The sequence below is a fragment of the Mobula birostris genome, chromosome 22 (genome assembly GCF_030028105.1).
Source record: "Mobula birostris isolate sMobBir1 chromosome 22, sMobBir1.hap1, whole genome shotgun sequence".
Classification (NCBI taxonomy): domain Eukaryota; kingdom Metazoa; phylum Chordata; class Chondrichthyes; order Myliobatiformes; family Myliobatidae; genus Mobula; species Mobula birostris.
The window spans coordinates 21,144,646-21,164,388 of record NC_092391.1 but is presented as its reverse complement, the minus strand read 5'-3'; the positions used below and the strand labels follow the sequence as shown (position 1 = coordinate 21,164,388).

At 45.5% G+C, this 19,743-nt stretch overlaps 1 protein-coding gene across 1 annotated transcript in view; it reads right to left on the bottom strand.

The window, feature by feature from the left end:
* LOC140186057 (xenotropic and polytropic retrovirus receptor 1 homolog) overlaps window positions 1-19,743 on the bottom strand; it is an 87,306-nt gene that overhangs the window by 22,327 nt on the left and 45,236 nt on the right. Inside the window, exons 4-10 of the mRNA XM_072239891.1 lie at window positions 16,234-16,451; window positions 12,209-12,358; window positions 10,137-10,220; window positions 7,368-7,449; window positions 5,485-5,672; window positions 4,498-4,677; window positions 1,465-1,633 (exon numbers count right to left, since the gene is read on the bottom strand). Of these exons, the coding sequence (XP_072095992.1) occupies window positions 1,465-1,633; window positions 4,498-4,677; window positions 5,485-5,672; window positions 7,368-7,449; window positions 10,137-10,220; window positions 12,209-12,358; window positions 16,234-16,451 (1,071 nt within the window). The remainder of the gene's footprint in view (window positions 1-1,464; window positions 1,634-4,497; window positions 4,678-5,484; window positions 5,673-7,367; window positions 7,450-10,136; window positions 10,221-12,208; window positions 12,359-16,233; window positions 16,452-19,743) is intronic.

Sequence of the window (19,743 nt, the reverse complement as noted above, 5' to 3'; positions counted from 1 at the left end):
ATCAGTGGAAACGATGAGTCGATATAACATAACTCAGGTTGGAGGAGCAACACCTCATATACCGTCTAGGTAGTCTCCAGCCCCTTGGTATGAACATAGAATTCTCCAACTTCTGGTAATTCCCTCCCCCTCCCTTCCCCTATCCCTATTTCATTCTGCCCCCTCCCCCAGCTGCTTATCACCTCCCTCATGGTTCCGCCTCCTCCTTCTACTACCCATTGTTTTCCTGCCAATGACGTCGATGCTTCCCCTCCCCCACCCCTTTGACTTTCTAATTACTGGTCTTTCAACTGAACCTACAAGCATTCTTCAAATCCTTCCCCCCCTTCATTCTTCAGTCCTGACAAAGGGTTCCGGCCCGAAACGTCGACTCATCGTTTCCACTGATGCTGCCCGACCTGCTGAGTTCCTCCAGCGTACTGAAAGTGTTACATTCAACAAGAAAAAACCCAGCTGCTTCCATCCTGACCTGCACGCACTGTGTATCCATCATTAATGTCTTGGGTCATTACTGGGATCATGAGGTTCTTAACTGGAAAAGCCACGTTAACCCCATGGGAACAGTATTAACGCAAGTCAAGGTATATAAACTTATGAGGGGTATAGAGAGGTTAAATGCAAACTGGTTCTTTCCGCTGAGGTTGGGCAAGACTAGAACTAGAGGCTATGGTCAAGGATAAAAGTTGAAATGTTTTTAAGGGGAACATGAGGGGGAGCTTCTTCACTCAGAGGGTGGTGAGAGTGTGGATTGAACTGCCTTTGGAAGTGGAGGATGCGGGTCTCATTTCAACATTTCAGAGAAGTTTGGATGACTACATAGATGGGAGAGTTATGGAGGACTATGGTCCAGGTGCAGGTTGATGGGACTAGGCAGATTAATAGTTCAGCATGGACTAGATGGGCTAAATGGCCTGTTTCTATGACTACAAGACTCTAAATGTCCCTGTATAAGGCTGAAGTTGGAAGAGCAATGGAGTGGAATACTCAGAATTCCTCTGGATGGTAGGAGCCACAGCTCTAGGCTTGGATCTGTTCTCCTGCCATCAGACCCCAACATCAGTTTCCGATCTACCATATTGCAATGTACACTATCTGCAGGATTCCCTGGAGCAGTAAGTGAGCTCTTCCCTTGTACTTCCTAGGAGCTAGATAATCTAATTGCCTAGATCATCCACGCTTCCTGAGTTCCTTTGCATTTCACACAATATGCCAAGTTGGACCTGTTTTAGCAAACCACCCCCTGCCCCGACTTTCCCTTGGTCATAATGGAGGATCTTACTAACATGCCATACTGTGATAACTTTGAAACCAAGAACACTGATGGTTCAGGGAAATGGGTGAAAAATACTGGTGTTTGTCCGAGAGCTCCATGTATTTTCGGCACTCTGTACTTCACAGCTACCTTACTGTTGTAACGCGTGGTGCTGCGGACTGACTATATCGGTTTTTGGCGTGGCTTCTCACCTGCAGGTGGGCTCAGGAGGCCCTGGTTACTCTCCCAGTTCATGTCAAACATGTAGAAGCAGATCAGGGACCAGAGGTCCAGGAAAACGGGCCCCATGCTGTTGAGTTGATCCGCCAGCCAGAAATCAGCAAAGCCAACTTTATGGAAGGGGGCTGTTATTACCCTGGACTGTTCGCAAAGAAACAAAGAAGAGAAAGGTCAAGTCTGAGGCATGGATCCAGTCACGGGAAACCAGCCCCTCTGTCCCCTTCACCCTAACAATCCAGAACCCTTTACCACAGGAAGTGCCCAATCAGTCTCAGTAAGAATAGCGGTTGGACCCACTCTCTACCGGCTGCTCAGGGTCGGTACATAAATGGGTGGTCCTTGACGGAAGGAGTCAGCCCTTTCTCTCATGGAGCAGAGTATTGACCTCAAGAGGATTGAGCGTTCTCTCACCCATACCTGCTCCTCCACCCAAATGGCGCTCCAGCTTCCTCAAGTCCACCTTGCCACCCTCCAATATCATCCTTGCTTCTAGACGCAACAGGAAAGCTGTCAGAGATGGGAATGGGAGCAGGATATTCAGTCTGCTCCACCATTTAGCAGGACTGTGGAAGATCAGTTCCACCCTCCCCCATGACCCATAACCCCATTACAGGTGAGAAAATTGACCTCTGCTTCAAAGATCCCACACCCGGCAGTTTCAAAGGCTCACAACCTATTAGAAGAGTTTCTTCCTCATCCAAGTGTGAAACTGCATCAAGAACCAGAGGACAGGGTCACTGCATAAAAGAGATGCCTATTTAAGACAAAAATAGAGGAGGAATTTCTTCTCTCGAGTTGGGAATGCTTGGAATTCCTTGCCTCAGATTGTTATTGAGGCTAAATATTGGAATATATCAAAGAATTAGATAATTAGACTTTTACTGATTGACGGAACCAAGGATTATATGGGGAGGGTGGAGAAAGTGGACTTGAGGATTAGAGACCATCCCTTTTGGTTCCGAATTCCCCCATCTACACATCCTAGCCCATTAAAATTGTATGTTTCAATAAAATTGCCTGTTGTTTTCCTAAAATCCAAAAAAGCTAAGCCTCAACCTAAGTGTTTTCATTAGGACAATCTCTCCATACACAGGACCATTTTACTGAACTCTCTCTGAACTGCCTCCAATATTTTCCATAAGTCGGGGGACCAAACCTGTCTGTAGTCGTCAAGAAGCTCTCATAGTCAGTTGGTATACTTTTTGCTAGTTTGCCCTCTGATTTACTTTCCTCTTGATTACTTTTACTCTTCTCCTGCAAGTTTCCAAATCTGTCTCAACTTCTGGGCCTATCATTAATTTTTACCACCATGATTTCTTCTTCAATGGAATGCACTCCTTCGTTAGCCAGGGCTTACACTACCCCCCCCCCCCCATCACCCTCACCTTGGGAGGCATTGTTCCTCATTTCAATATTTTTTGTTGGATAGATTTGACTTTCTCTTTAAATATCTACAGTATTTTCCCATTGCTTTACTTGCCTGGTCAACGTTATCCACCCCTACGCTCATTCATTGGTCATTGCCTTCTTAGTTTAAGGTGGTCATTTCAGACCAAAGTTACTCATTCTCTTGTTAAATTCAACCCGGCTGTGATTGCTACTTCCTGGGTGATGTTTCATTCTCGTTGCCACTGTAGCATGGTGACTAGTGCGCTGCTTTAAAGCTCAAGGCGTCAGAGTTCTGAGTTCAATTCCGGCATCCTCCGTAAGGAGTTTGTACGTTCTCCCCTCGGAACGCGGGGCATTCATCCGGGTGCTCCGGTTTCCTTCCCCCAGTCCAAAGACAAACCAGTTAGTAGGTTAATTGATCATTGTAAATTGTCCTGTGATTAGGCTAGGGTTAAATTTGGGGTTGCTAATGGTTCGGTTCAAAGGACTGGAAGGACCTGTATCTCTAAATAAAATAACATAATTTATGTAATCAGATTTTTTTTGGATTCAGATTTATTTATTTATCGATTACAAATGCAGTGAAGTAGGTTGTTAGTGTTGAGGCAGCCAACACAGCCTCAGGATGTGCTGGGGGCAGCCCTTAAGTGTCACCACACGGTGTGCCCACTATGTTCGGCACAGCAACACAACAACAACAGTAAAAACAAGCCTTTTTCCTCTCCCACCCACTCACCCACCCACATAGTCTCCAACCCCAGTACAGGCCTCTGAGCCTCCAGCGTCCGCTTTACCGGATCTAGCGTCACGGGCAGCACAGCACTGTACAGTACAGGTAACACGGGTTGACTTCCCACCGCGGCTCATGAGGAGTTTGTACATTCTCCCCGTGACCGCGTGGGTCTCCCCTGCGTGCTCCAGTTTCCCCTCACAGTCCAAAAGACAAACCGGTTAGTAGGTTAATTGGTCATTGTAAATTGTCCCATGATTAGGTTAGCATTAAATCGGGGCAGTGCAGCTCAAAGGGACAGAAGAGCCTATTCCACGTCGTATCTCAATAGATAAATAAACTGTTGTACACCACTTGCATCACAACGATTGTGTAGGCCTAAAGGTGGCATTCTTGTTCAAAGATCAAGGTATCGGAGGGAAGAGGATTGTTTTTATTCAGGGAGAATCTCAGCTGGATAATGGGACCCTGGACAGAGACTGAACAGACTGGGTCATATTCTCTGGAAGGAAGAGGCTGGGATGTCTTTAAGATTCCCAAGTCTGAAAGGAATGTTTCAGAGGAGACAGCCCCTCTTTGTGGATATCAAAAATTAGATGCTTAGACAAAAGCAATATGTCCAGCCCAGGAGATATTTCTTTACTAAGAGGATAGTCCAGGTCTTGAATCTCAGCAACAGTAAATCCCATGGATACTCTATGGGAAAGTCAGACGCACACGAGAAAGGCTTGAGAGGAACTATGGCAGGCTGATCTTTGTTGACCGGATAACTTCAGAAGTATTTCAGTGGCTGGAAAGGGCACTGGGTTGGTTTGAGGCTGTTTAAAGTAAGATACAATTAAATGCATATCATTCCTAGACCAGGCATCTCTGCTGATGTACTCACCAGGACCTTTAACAACCAGATACGGGACTTATAGTAGAAGGTCTTGGTTGGGTTCAGGAGAAGAAGCACCATGAACCCGTACAGGACCAGTGGACTGATTGACATCGGAGTGTGGATGTAAGCACTGAAAAGGCAGGCGAGTACACTCAGGCACCAGAGGACTCCCAGGAAACCAGCCAGCTGAAAGAGAGGGGGTGAGGAGCTGTTAGTGTTAGGGCCTACACTGGGCAGGACACACTGACAGAATTAGAGTGTCACCCAAGGCAATATATCCCCGAGGAAAATGTACTTTCAGATCTTTCTGTGGCAGGTAGTTTTCCCTCTTCTTAACTCCTCAGTGGATGCAAATCATCAGTTTGCTGGGTAACTTCAGAGTAGTTAATGGACACCTCACTGCTGTGGAACTGGAGTCATGTTAACTCCAGACCAGTTACCAAGACTAAGTTTCCCTCCCTTAATGAAAATCCATCAAATCTATGTTTCCTTTCACTGAATCTTGATGGCTGGGTTGAGCTGTTCTCTAATCTTGGCAATTTACTTGCAAACATGTTGTCACCATACGAGGAGACATCACCAGTGTGCTGTTATTCTTGACAAGTTTTCTAAATAATGAACTACTGTTCTCAAGCTGGCTCAGGGGCTTTAACCTTGCATCTTGGACAGACAGATTATCCCTAATGGTGTACTATTTTCTTACTGTTTCTCTGGCTAACTTGTCGGGTAATATAACCAGGTACACACCTGCAAAGAGAATAATGCAGCGCCTGTCACTCTGAGGTTTCCTTGTGGAGTAGCATTGGGCAGGTTTTTAAAGCAGTTTACGACCTGACCTTAACTTTGAGTTCTCATCAACTTTTATCTTCCCCTTCCAGCTGCAGCTAACTTGACTCCTTCCACTCCACCCTGTCTCAGACCCTCTCTAGGCCTTGAACTTGGTCAGGCTGTTACGTTCACTGACGTGTAGGAGCAAGGTTCCATCAGGCTCACCTCAAAAATTTCCTGATGGGAGAGGTGGTTCCTGGGATCAAGTTCAAAGATCAGACAATGGTTCACTCCTGCCTTCCTCCAGCCATAGACATTAATTCCCAGCAGGAAGACAAACTCAATAAAAATGAAGCCCGCTCTGTAAGCCCTCAGGAGGGGCCACACACTGGCTTCCCGAGATACGTAGATACCTAGAAAAAAAATATAATACCATAAGGCATAGGAGCAGAATTAGGCCATTCAGCCCATCGAGTCAGTCCCACTGGCCTATATCACTTTAGCCAGGTGGTTGTGGCAATAGGGCTATCATTTCCCTGAAGGCATGTAATGGTAATCATAGATACTGATTAAACAGAACTATCCGGAGCAGATCTAGTCTGCATATTAGAAAAAAGGCTGTAAAAGTTGCAGAGAAAGTGTAAAAAGATAGACAGGGGCTTTAGCAAAACTGTTCAGCTATATCTATTGGGCAAGACTGAACAAGCTGGGTGATATTCACTGGAAAGAGGTGGTTGAGTTATCTCTTAAAATTCCCAGGTTAGAAAGGAGTGGTTTAGAGTAGGGGTTCCCAACCTTCTTTAAGCCATGAACCCCTATCATTAGCCGATGAGTCTGCGGACCCCAGGTTGGGAACCCCTGGTTTAGACGGAAAGACAGTCAAATAGATCATAAACCCAAGCCGTTGTTAATTCTGCCTGATTCCATGCTATAAATTCTACATAAACCTGTCCCTCTCTATGGGCGTTGAAGCCAGATTCTGGTGCAATGATTTGTGCCACAATAACCGCTGTGGTATTATGTTATTTGGAAGCCAGTGTTGGTTTTTTTTAAATAACCGAAAACAGAAAATTCTAGAAACATTCAGCAGGTCAGACAGCATCTGTGAAGAGAGAAGCATTTAATGTTTCAGGTCTGACCTGAGCAATTCCAGCACCTTCTGTATTAACTCTTATTTCCAGCATCTGCAGTATTTTGTTTTGACTAAGATGCCTGGGTAAAATTCTAATTGTTGATAATGTATGCTTGCCAACTGATAGAGGCTGGTCACATGACATCAGCCACCTTGCCCAGTTAAGCAGCCTTTTGTCTTCCAACTCCAACATTTTTCCAACAAATAAAGATATGATCAAAGAAAATCACTCAGTGTTTTAAAAAAAATCTGTCTTTTTCCTCCCAGAATTGGCGCAGTCCTGTCCAGGAGACCCATCTTCACTTCCTGAAGGCTATATGTCAGTGATGGAGAGCTGACCACCCCATGCACCAACGTCCACATGAAATGGCCAATAGGCACCAGCTCACCCATATGATGGACCTATTCTCTTTCTGATTGGCTGGGAAGGGGCCTAGTCAGCAGTGGCCTATATGGGCACAATGACCAACCAATCGGGTTGTACCATCGCCGACCTCCTTTGGTGAAACAATCAGGGACCCTTCCACCCCTACTGGCAAGCTTCGAAAAAGACCATGATAGGTCTATGCTTCTTCAGTTACTGCCCCAAGCAAGCGACAAGGAAGAACATCTGGAAGATTTGTGTCTCCTTTGGTATAAAATATTTGATTGGCAGTATCTCTGCAGAGAGAGCTAAGAACTGAACTTCCAAACTGCTGCTTGAGATCGAATGTATACCATTCATTATCTGCCATTCTGGGGAAAGCGGGGTTACTCTGTTAAAATGTGGGCCTGCGAACATCTCGTTCTTCATTACACTTGGCAGTCGGAGTTATGCTGACCTGTGTCACCAGAGCCTCCCGTCTGTTCTGGGCATTTGATCCGTATACACTGTTGAATGATTCATGTCAGCCTGTCAGCAGTGTTGTTTACAAATACCTCCGGAATACGCAATGAGCCTGAGCTTTTTTCCCGTTGGCTGGCGCTGGGCGCTTACCTTTGATGATTATCAGCACGGAGAGTGCCATAATGAGTCCACACTGCACGCCCACACGGAAGGTTGTCCACACTGGGGGAGTCTGAGGGGACACAATGCAAAGCTTTATAGCCATTCATGAGATCTTCCCACAACACACGTGCTCTCTCTGACTAACACATACACAATAACATACTCAGGCACTGATTTCATCTTCTTCTGAGGCAGTTTCTCAGGATGAAGGATGACTTCTCTCACTCAGCTGTGGTGGTCTTTGACATGCTTTAGGATGCCAGTGAGGGGCTTTCATCTGCAGCGGGGAGGGTGGGGTGGGGAATGTCCAGGTGGGTAGTCTTTGAGATGTTGCAACACTTCCACTGTTTACGAAGAGCTTCTGTGTGCTCCTGATGCATGGTGCTGAGGTTCTCAGTGCAATCCCAACTCCCCTCCATTTCAAGTAGACATGGGCCAAGGGTTCTGAAAGTCAACGGGTAAGCTTTAAGCACATGTTGAATCTGTTGCCATGACAGAACCTTGAGCAGAATGTCTGCTTTAGGAGTGTGTTGCTGAATGTGTGAATGGATTGGCCTGCCCAATATCATCAACCTCTGCACAGGAGATGATGGCCCAGGAGAGGAGACATATTGTTTTGTTCATCTTTCCAACAAATCTGGAGATCTTACCAATTCTGGACTGGTGGTATCTTCCAGTGCCTTGAGGTGCCTGCAGTCAGATCTCAGAAGTATATCAGGCAGGAATCAAAACTGATCAGTAGACCCTGAGTGTTGTGCATGTCTGCAGTCCTGATCTTCAAATACCTTCCTCCTCAGTCAACTAAAGGCTTTGCTGGAACACTGGTGGTGATGTCTGCCTTTGCCCAGAGTTTCTCCTGAGATATGAAATGCGGTGAACGGTTTTGCTGTGAATCCCTGTTACTTGAACATAGTAGAGATAGGTTGGCAGAGGACCTATTGTCGTTTTGATGTTGAATGTAGACCCTTCTTCTCATAAACTTCCCATGACCACGATGCTTCTTGGCAACTTTTTCTGCAGAAGTGGTTTGCCATTGCTGCCTACTGGGCAGTGCCTTTACAAGATGGGTGACCCCAGGCATTATCAATATTCTTCAGAAATTGTCTGCCTGGTGTCAGTGGTCGCATAACCAGGACTTGTGAGATGCCCCAGCTGCTCATACGACCATCCACCACCTGCTCCCTTGGCTTCACGTAAATCTGATTGGGGGGCTAAATAGGTGCTGCACCTTGCCCAAGGGTGACCTGCAGTCTAGTGGAGGGAAGGAGTGCCTTAAACATCCTTTGGTAGAGATATATCTCCACCCCACCATCCCATGGATAAAGGAGTCAGTCGGACTCTTTTTCCCAGGGAAGGAATGTCAGGCATTAGAGGTGAGAGCAAAGAGGTTTCAGGGAGATGTGAGGGCACAGAGGGTGATAGATGCCTGGAGCAGACTGCTGGGAGGAGTGGTGGAAGCAGGTACAATAGTGGCATTTAAAAGGAGGGAATGAAAGGGTTAACATATGAGGGGTATTTGATGGCTCTGGGCCTGTATTCACTGGAGTTTAGAAGAATGAGGGGTGATCCCATTGAAACCTATGGAATATTGAAAGGCTGGACACGAAGAGGACGTCTCCAATAGTGGAGAAGTCTGGGACTTCAGAGCATTACCTCAGAATTGAAGAAGTCCACTTAGAACAGAGATGTGGAGGAATTTCTTTAGCCAGAGGGTGGTGAATCTGTGGAATTGCTGTGGAGGCTGTCATTGGGTATATTTAAAGCGGAGGCTGATAGGTTCTCGACTGGTAAGGACATCAAAGCTCATGGGGAGAAGGGAAAAGGACAGGGTTGAGAAGGATAATAAATCTACCATGATGGGATGGCAGAATAGACACGATGGGCCGAATGACCTAATTCTCCTCCTATGTCTTATGAATATATAGTTAGTGGGGGGGATATGGATCACATTTAGGCAGAAGAGAATAGGTTTAATTCACGATTGTGGTTGGTGTAGGCACTGTGGCAAAAGGGACTATATCTGTGTTCTCTGTTCAACGTTTTCATGTTAGATTTCCATTAGGTCTGAAAATGAGCTCTACCGCCAAGGGAGTGATGGAGGTGAGATGCAACATTGCAGTGAGATGGATTCAGAAAAGCAATGACACGGCCTTGTTGGACACCGGTCTCCACTCAGGTCTGCTCTGTTGTAGATCCAATACATAGTGTCACGGCTTGTAGACATGGAGTAATAACCTGGACACAGACTTGAGGAGGGTGTTCACTGTCCCTGCTGACTGATCATAGCAAAGGCTTGAGTAAAGTCAGAATAACCCATGTACAGTTTGTGGTGTTGGCCCTGTATTTTGTTGGTGTGGTCACACAGGGAAGATGATACCCACTGTGCCTCTGAAAGGACAGAGCCTACACTACAGTGCAGGAAGCAGCTTGTGTTCGTAACTCTAATATACCTGCTCTGACTGTACTACCCCTCGAGTGTGTAAACACACACACGCGCAAGCCCATACACAAGCGCAGACACAAAAATACACAAACACAGGCACACGGGTGCACACATACAGTCGACAGCACACCTACATATAAGATATACAAATTTCATTCACCAAACCTTCAACAAGCAACACAGACCGACACTGCTCTGTCTGTAATACACATCTACATTTACCATGGTTGAATTACGCGCACAAGTACACCCACTCTCTCACTCTCGTGTGGACGCAATTGCTCAAGCACCTCACTGAACTGTAAGTGACAGACCTGTGCTGTTCCTAGCGGTGGAACTCGAAGCCTCTTCATTGCCCGGGCTCTGTCTCCTCCTGCCAGCTGATTGGTGTAGAGTGACTGTGGGGGCACAATTTTGCATCTTTAAGTTTAATGAAATTCTTTGCTTTAGTTGCAAGTGTTGTCATTACCACCAGTATGAGTGTGTGCTTTTTGCGGGGGTTTCCACACTGGAACTCTTTCTGGACAGATAAGCACCCTGCTCTTCATTGCTACACTTCGTGGAGCATTCAGGGTGGGGTGCACGAAGAATTCTCAGAACTGGTGTGTCATTTGCCAGTATCCCTGTCTATAGTCAGTTCAGGGCAGGTTTCTCGTGCTCCTCATGTGTAGCTCTCTCTTGGTTTCTAACAGCTATAAAATTACAGAGGTTTGATGTTCGTGATTAAGAGGAATTGGCCTTTGCATAACGTTTACCAGATTATCCATGAATATCCTTCTCCTCTGCTCCACTGCACGTTCTGTAAATAGCCTCCATCCACATGTGCATTGTAGTGTCCATAACTACCCCTCTCCCTCTGCACTCTATAAACACCCCCTTTGCATTCTGCAAACACTCTGTTGTATTCACCTGTACCCTGTAATTTTGTTAAGTTCCCTTCTGCCTCTGCTTGTATGCTGCACTCTGCAACCATCTCTACGCCTCTGAGTGCCATGGTCTCTGTAAGTATTTCATTGCGTCCACCTGTGATAGCTTTCCTCTCACTGAAAGTTTTCGTATAGTCGTGTGATGCTGGATAAACACCCCTTGTTCAAGCTGTCTCTGAGCACCTCAATGTGTCTGCCTATGTTTGGAAGTCTCAATAAATGCCCCTGTCTGTCTCTGTAAACACCTCGTATTCTCTCCCTGTACACTGCAGACTCTAACTACTCACTCTCTGGTAGATTGCAGTCCAGGTAAGTATCTTTTGCCCCAGTAAGTAGCCTTGTCTCTCTTCCTTTTTGCTGCAGTTTCTCTAAGTACCCAGTCCGCCTGTATGCAGTAGTTTGTAAAGATCTGACTGTATCTGCCGCTACTCTCGCTCCCAGGATATGCCTTGCAGCTTTTGTAAGAACCTTCCCACTCTGCCTTCTCAGTCCTGTACCAATGGATGACAAGGCACTTATTCTGACAGGTTCCTCGATGTGCCTTATTAGCTATGTCCCACTGTCTGGCTCTACCCCACAACCTCTGTCAATATCACTGTGACACAGCTTGTTTACTGTGTTCTGTCTACACTCTGCATCCCCTGCAAATACATTCCACGTTTGCACTTTTTATTGATTTTGTAACTTGATGCCATTTTTATGTCTGCACTGTACTGCTGCAGCGACTTTCACAACGAATGTCCGTGAAAATAAACCCGATTCTGAAATTCTCCCGTCTGTATGTTGCAATCTCTGTAAATACCCTCTCAGTCTGTGTGAATGCCCCTCTCACTCTGCAGTCTCTACAAACACCTCTCATCTTCCGTCTATATGCTTCTCTACGCCTGTCTGCCAATACTCAACCTCTGCCTGTGATGATTATCAGTCATTGTAAAGATTTCGCCACTTTTTATTTTGTTCCCCTGTTTAAGACAATAAGACCATAAGACATAGAGCAGAATTAGGCCATTCAGCCCTTTGACTCTGCTCAGCCTGTCCATCATGGCTGATTTATTATCTCTCTCAACCCCATTCTCCTGCCTTTTCCCCGTAACTTTTGACATCCTTACTAATCATGAGCCTACCAGCCTCCACTTAAAGCACTACCCGTTCCAGCTAACAGGAGGTAAGTTCTGAGCAAACACCCAACACCCGGACATCCACACGTACAAGGTCGATTTTTAGCAAGTCTCATCCTGTAATGTACAGTGGAGCCCATCATATATCCCAGTGATGTAACCACATGTGTGGAATGGCTACTCCTGTAAAATCCTACAAGCCCAGCCTGTTGTGCAACCGTGAATTTATTTCCCAAAGCCCTGGAGAGCGAAGGCAAAGGCAGAGCTCAGATCACAACAGGGGTCTCTTGGCGGCTCCTGAACGAGTGAGAAGGAGCCCGATTCGGTCTCTCCCACACTCACCTCCACCTCGCTGATCAGCTGGTCCACCTTTTGGCTGGTGTACACTGCTGAGCTCTCCACCTGAGCTTCCTGCCACCCTGCGCCTTTCGACGTGTTGAACATTTTGTCGTATTTCTTCATGATTTTGGAAAGCCCAGTGAGGTTGAGATTCTGGAATGGAAGAACAGAGTTCTCTTGACATGATGGATGGGTGGGGGAGGTGGAAGGAATACAATCTTTCAGAACTTTTTAAAAGAACAGAACCTGGACTCAACATATTGATGCAGCTATAAAGAAGGCAAGACAGTAGCTATATTTCATTTGGAGTTTAAGGAGATCTTGGTTTGTCAACTAAAACACTCAAAAACTTCTACAAACGTACCGTGGCCAGCATTCAGTCTGGTATGGGAGGGGACGGGACTACTGCACAAGATCGAAGTAAGTTGCAGAAATTTGTAAAATTAGTCAGCCTCAACATGGGTACTAGCCTCTGCAGAGGATATCTTCAAGGAGCAGTGGCTTAGGAAGGCAGCATCCATCATTAAAGATCCCCACCACCCAGGACATGCCATCTTCTCATTGTTACCATTGGGAAGGAGGTACAGAAGCCTGAAGGCACACACTCATCAATTCAAGAATAGTTCTTCCCTACTGCCATCTGATTTCTGAATGGACATTAAACCCATGAACACTACCTCACTACTTCCTTGTTTTCGTTTTTCTTCTGCACTACTTGTTTTACCTTAACTATTTTATTTATATATATATATGTGTGTGTATATACTTAATGTAAACCAGTTTTTTCTCTATATTTATTTATCATGTGTTTCATTGAACTGCTGTAGTAAAGTTAACACATTTCATGACATATGCTGGTGATATTAAACCTGATTCTGATTCAGAATCCATGTTTTGTGTTCCTTATAGACAAATAGGCAAAGGTAAAGGTTGGTGGTGTTGTTAATAGCGTAGTCGGTTGTCGTAGGGTTGCAATGGGACAGAGACAGGATGCAGAGCTGGGCTGAGAAGAGGCAGATGCAGTTCAACCCGGAAAAGTGAGAGGTGATTCACTTTAGATGGTTGAATTTGATGGCAAAATACAAGGTTAACAGTAGGATTCTTAGCACTGTGGAGGAACTGAGGGATCTTGGAGTCCATGTCCATAGTTCCTTCAAAGCTGCCATGCAAGTTGATAAGTTTATTAAGAAGGTGTATGTTGTGTTGGCCTTCATTAGTCGAGGGACTGAGTTTAAGAGCCGCAAAGTAATGTTGCAGCCCCATATAACTCTGAATAGATCACACTTGGAACATAGTGTTCAGTTCTGGCCATCTCATTATAGGAAGGATGTGGAAGTTGAAGTTTTAGAGTGGGTGCAGAGGAGATTTATCAAGATGCTGCCTGATTGGAGAGCACATCTTATGAGCAAGCTAGGGCTCTTTTCTCTGGAGCAAAGGAGGATAAGAGATGACCCGATCGAGGTGTACAAGATGATAAGAGGCATAGATTGAATGAATAGCCAGAGACTAATATGAGAAGAATAATTTTAAGGTGCTTGGAGGGAAATATGAGTGGGGGGGGGGAGTTGCTGTCAGAGTTAAGTTTTTTTACACAGTGACTGGTGAGTGTGTAGAACACCCTGCCAGGGTGGTGGTGAAGGCAAGCACATTAGGGGCATTTAAGAAACTCTTAGATGGGCACATGGATGATAGAAAAATGGAGGGCCATGCAGAAGGGAAGGGTTAGATTGATCTTAGAGCAGGTTCATTGATTGGCACAACATCAGGAGCCAAAGGGTCTGTACCGTGCTGTAATGTTCTATGTAAATTGTCCAATGATTTTTAAGGGTTATAAAAGACACCATGTGGGTCACATATCACTAGGATAAGTGGTGTCCCATCTCCCACTCTCTGGACTATCATTAAAAATGTGTGTGTTAATTAACCGTTAAACTCCCTACAGGAAGTTTTGGCTGTTGATGAGCTGCTGGTTAACAAATACTCTGCTTAATTTATGGCCACTAATTTAATAGAGGCCAAGTGGTTAAGGCGTTCGTCTAGTGATCTGAAGGTCGCTAGTTCGAGCCTTGGCTGAGGCAGCGTGTGTGTCCTTCAGCAAGGCACTTAACCACACATTGCTCTGCGACGTCACCGGTGCCAAGCTGTATGGGTCCTAGTGCCCTTCTCTTGGACAACACTGGTGTCGTGGAGAGGGGAGACTTGCAGCATAGGCAACTGCTGGTCTTCCATACAACCTTGCCCAGGCCTGTGGCCCGAGGCACAAATCCATGGTCTCGTGAGACTAACGGATGCCTGTATATTATTATTAATTTAATAGATAAACACTGGTTGATAAGGGAATGAGGTGGAGCAGAAAAGGACGTTGAGGTGGTGTACAGATGACGGGGGCAATCTGGCAAGAACTGATGGGAATATGGCGAGAATAAACTGGGACTGAGTAGATTAATTCACACAGGTGGGTGGTTGATGGTCAGTTTGCACCCAACAGGCTGAAGGGCCGGTTTTGGTGCTGTATGACTCCATGACTATGTGTGTGGTCTTCACCAGGCAATATGGGGATCTGAAATGTCCCCAGAACTATCTTTATTTTATTACATGTATAAATCAGTCAAAGTCTACATTTCATTAACGGTGTTTCTGTCCCCACCCTCTCCCCTTTCCTATTTCTCTCCACTAAAGGTTGATGGAGGATAGGGCACATTGTTGCATTAAGTCAACCGTCATGGCATGACGCTGGTAATTAAAAGATAGATCAATGTAAAGACAAGCTCTAAGCTGCTTCAGTAAAAAAGTAGCTCTGAACCGCGGAGTCTCCGACTCCAGCTCTACCTGTTGTACCTTCTCTTGATTTTGGGGAGAGTAGCTACAGCAGAACTTAGACCTCACTGTTCCTCCTTTGTTTGATGTTCCCTGGTGAACTCCATTTGCTCTGCAGGGAGCACTACTCTCTGAGGGAGCGGGTGCTTTAGTGAGAGAGGAGTTGCGTTCATCCTCAGTGCAGACCAAACCATCCCACAAAGTCAACTTTTAAAGAATGGCCACTCCAGCCAGGGAGGAAAATGCAGCAGCCATTTTGTACACATCCCGTGATCGTCAATGAGGCGTGAATAGCTGTTGTAAGGCTAGGGAGGCCTGGCCCCTGCACGTGTAGCACGCAGGACATGCCCTGATGCTCGATCCCCAGCTATGGGTAAGTAGCCCCACTGCCTTGTGGGCAGCCTCGGGAGAGATGGAGGCTACAGGAGTAAATCCAGACAGAAAATCCGGAGTGGAGCCTCTAAGGGGGTTGGACGTCACTGAGCACCTTTCCAGCAGCTAAGCTGGTGCCAAACATATTGCTTCACTTTCCTTTGGACTACACTGGTGAGGCTGAGAGGGGGGTCCTTGACAACTCGGCATCCCAGGATCTCCATACCCTCTGCCCAGGTTTGTGCCCTGGAGAGGTCACTCCATTCACACATTGCCCTTCGAGACAGACGGATACCATCATCAGCAAGTAGATCGGGATATATTTAGTACCCTGTCCGACATCCAGCATCTCCAAGAGTGTTGCCTTCTTCCAATACCACACTGAAGATGTTTATGCACACAACTCTATTGAATGACCTTGACCCCACAACCTCCTGCCTCAGAGGTAGGAGTGGCTCTCTCCTTGACCCATGGTTAACACAGTGGATTAGAGACTGACAATGCATTCTGTTTCACAATTCTACTTAGATCATCAGCCAATGTTAGTAATGGCAGTGAAATCATTAAAATCACCACGTTTGGTCTGAAAGCTTCAATTAAGGGGCATTTTAAACACGAGATTCTGCAGATGCTGGAAATCTTGAGCAACACACACAAAATGCTGAAGGCACTCAGCTAGTCTCACTGCATCGATGGAACGGAATAAGCAATCGAGGTTTTAGGCCAAGACGTTTATTCCCCTCCAAGGTGCTGCCCGACTTTCTGAGATCCCAGGGATATTTTATTTCTTTTCTGCCGGACCTTGTCATCTTGTCGGGCTGAAGTGACCACCCACGTACCTGGTAATTCTGCAGTAGAACTAGATTAAGGTAAAGTTCACTGAAGGCCAGCTTCAGGTCGCACATCTTCTTGTGCCGTGCTTGGTGCCTGTGTGGTTTGAGAAGGATGCTCTTCCATTGTGCCATTGATCTTGTATCACTCCCTCTTTGGGCACTGAGAACTGCTTCCAGTTCCATCTGCAATGTCGCCAACCTTCTTTGGGCTTCTGCAATTTTCTCTGAAAACATGGGGGTAAGGTAGAAAGACATCTGTGTTTAATTAAGGGGAAATGTGAAATGATGACTGCCTCATCTGGATTCACATGATCAAATTGTTCTCATTCACTAGCCTTGTACTTCGCTATAGCAACATGAGTCAGAGAGTTAAAGATATAAAGGATCCACCACAAGGAAATGGAGTCAACAGGAAATTAGAGCACATTTGTATACAAGATGATAAGAGGCAAAGATTTAGTAGATAATGCAAATGAAATACAATGTTGTAAGGTGTATGGTCATGCACTTTGGTGGAAGAAATAAACGGGCAGACTATTACTTAGATAGGGAGAGAATTCAAAACGCAGAGATGCAAAGGGACTTGGGAGTCCTTGTGCAGGATACCCTAAAGGTTAACCTCCAAGTTGAGTCGGTGGCGAAGAAGGCGAATGCAATGTTGGCGTTCATTTCTAGAGATACAGAATATAAGAGCAGGGATGTGATGTTGGCACTCTATAAGGCACTTGTGAGACCACACGGAGTATTGTGTGCAGTTTTGGGCTCCCTATTTTAGAAAGGATATACTGATATTGGAGAGGGTTCAGAGAAGATTCACGAGAATGATTCCAGGAATGAAAGGGTTACCGTATGAGGAACGTCTGGCACCTCTTGGGCTGTATTCCCTGGTGCTCAGGAGAATGAGGGGGGGATCTCATAGAAACATTCCAAATGTTAAAAGGTTTGAACAGATTAGATATGGCAAAGTTATTTCCCATGGTAGGGGAGTCCAGGACAAGAGGGCACAACTTCAGGATTGAAGGACGCCCATTTAGAACAGAGATGCGGAGAAATTACTTTAGTCAGAGGGTGGAAAATCTGTGGAATTTGTTGCCACAAGCGGCTATGGAGGCCAAGTCATTGGGAGCATTCAAGACAGAGATAGATAGGTTCTTGATTAACCAGGGCATCAAAGGGTATGGGGAGAAGACAGGGAAGTGGGGATAACTGGAAAAATTGGATCGGCCATGATTGAATGACGGAACAGACTCAATGGGCCAAATGGCCTACTTCTGCTCCTATATCTTATGGTCTTATAACCAGAGACCTTTTCCCCAGGGTGGAAATGACTAATAAGAGAGGGCATAATTTTAAGGTGATTGAAGGAAAGTATAGTGGAGACGTCTGATGTGAGTTTTTTTACACAGAAAGTGGTGGTGCTTCGAACACCCCATCAGTAGAAGCAGGGATATTAAGAACATTTAAGAAACTCTTTAAGAAACACATGGATGACAGGAAATTGGAGGATCATGTAGGAGGGAAGCATTAGAATGATCTTAGAGTCAATTAAAAGGTCATAACAACATCATGGACCAAAGGGCCTGTACTCTACCGTTGTGTTCCATGGTCTATATTCTATAATTAATGACTTAACTTACAGGATTGCTTATTGCTAAACAAAACACTTCATTGTACTCATACCATGTCATCTAATTCTGTCTATTAAACAAGCTGTTGGGTAATTGATCATTACATTTGGCATCTGTTACTGTAGCAGGAAGCAGAGCATGGAATTCCTTTCCACCTGCCGTTCAAGGATGGCCCATGTATGATTTTTAAACATTGTCAAATCTGACTCATATTTTGCATCATGCCTTTCATTGTTGGTGACAGGCATGGGGAGAGGTGAATGCATGAAAGCTCTGGATGCCATTTGGTGGAACAACATTGTCGTCAGATTATGGCGAGCCGGTGTCCATTTTCACTGCAAGTGGATTATTACACCCTATTACACCCGTGTAACCAATCAGCCCACAGCTCGCGGTCTTTGGAATGCAGGAGGAAACCAGAGCACTGAGAGGAAACCCACGCGGTCATGGGGAGAATGCAAAAACTCCTTTCAGACTGTAGCAGAATTAAACCCGGGTGACTGGCGCTGTAATAGTACAATAGCATGACGATAACCACTGTGCTACCATGCTCTCAACACTGGCGATCTTTGTGCAAGACTTTGTATTGTTTAGACTGTTGCAAACATTGGCTCTGGACACTCCCCATAGCTATAGGAACACAAGGAAAAGAAGCAGAGGTACGTCTTACATTCCCTTGAACTTGTTCTGCCATTCAGTGAGATCATGGCTGACATGATTTCAGGAATGAAGGTGTTTGGCAGCTTTGGACCTGCGCTCACTGGAATTTAAGAATGCGGGGCGTGGGGGAGGTTCTCATAGAAACCTAACCAAATGTTGAATGGACTATATAGGAGGATGTGGAGAGGATGTTTCCTATGTTAAGGGTATCCAGAACTAGAGGGCACAGCCTCAAAATTAAGGAGCGACCCTTTAGTAAAGAGGTAAGAACCATAGAACCATAGAACACTGCAGCACAGAAAACAGGCCATTCGGCCCTTCTAGTCTGTGCCAAAACATTATTCCGCTAGTCCCATTGACCTGCACCCAGTCCATAACCCTCCAGACCTCTCCCATCCATGTACCTATCCAATTTATTCTTAAAACTTAAGAGTGAGCCCACATTTACCACGTCAGATGGCAGCTCATTCCACACTCCCACCACTCTCTGAGTGAAGAAGTTCCCCGTAATGTTCCCCCTAAATCTTTCCCCTTTCACCCTAAAGCCATGTCCTCTCGTATTTATCTCTCCTAATCTAAGTGGAAAGACCCTACTCACACTTACCCTGTCTATACCCCTCATAATTTTGTAAACCTCTATCAATCAAATCTCCCCTCATTCTTCTACGCTCCAAGGAATAAGGTCCTAACCTGTTCAATCTTTCCCTGTAACTCAACTCCTGAAGACCCAGCAACATCCCAGTAAATCTTCTCTGCATTCTTTCAATCTTACTGATATCCTTCCTATAGTTAGGTGACCAGAACTGCACACAATACTCCAAATTTGGCCTCACCAATGTCTTATACAGCCTCACCTTAACATCTCAACCCCTATACTTAATACTTTGATTTATGAATGCCAGGATGCCAAAAGCCTTCTTTACAAACCTGTCTACCTGTGATGCTACTCTCAGGGAATTATGTATCTGAACTCCCAGATCTCTTTGTTCCTCCACACTCCTCAGTGCCCTACCATTTACTGTTTATGTCCTACCTTGATTTGGCCTTCCAAAATGCAACACCTCACACTTCTCTGCATTAAATTCCATCTGCCATTTTCTGACCCATTTTTCCAGTTGGTCCAGAACCCTCTGCAAGCTTTGAAAGTCTTTCTCGCTGTCCACAACACCTCCAAACTTAGTGTCATCAGCAAACTTGCTGATCCAATTTATCACATTATCATCTAGAT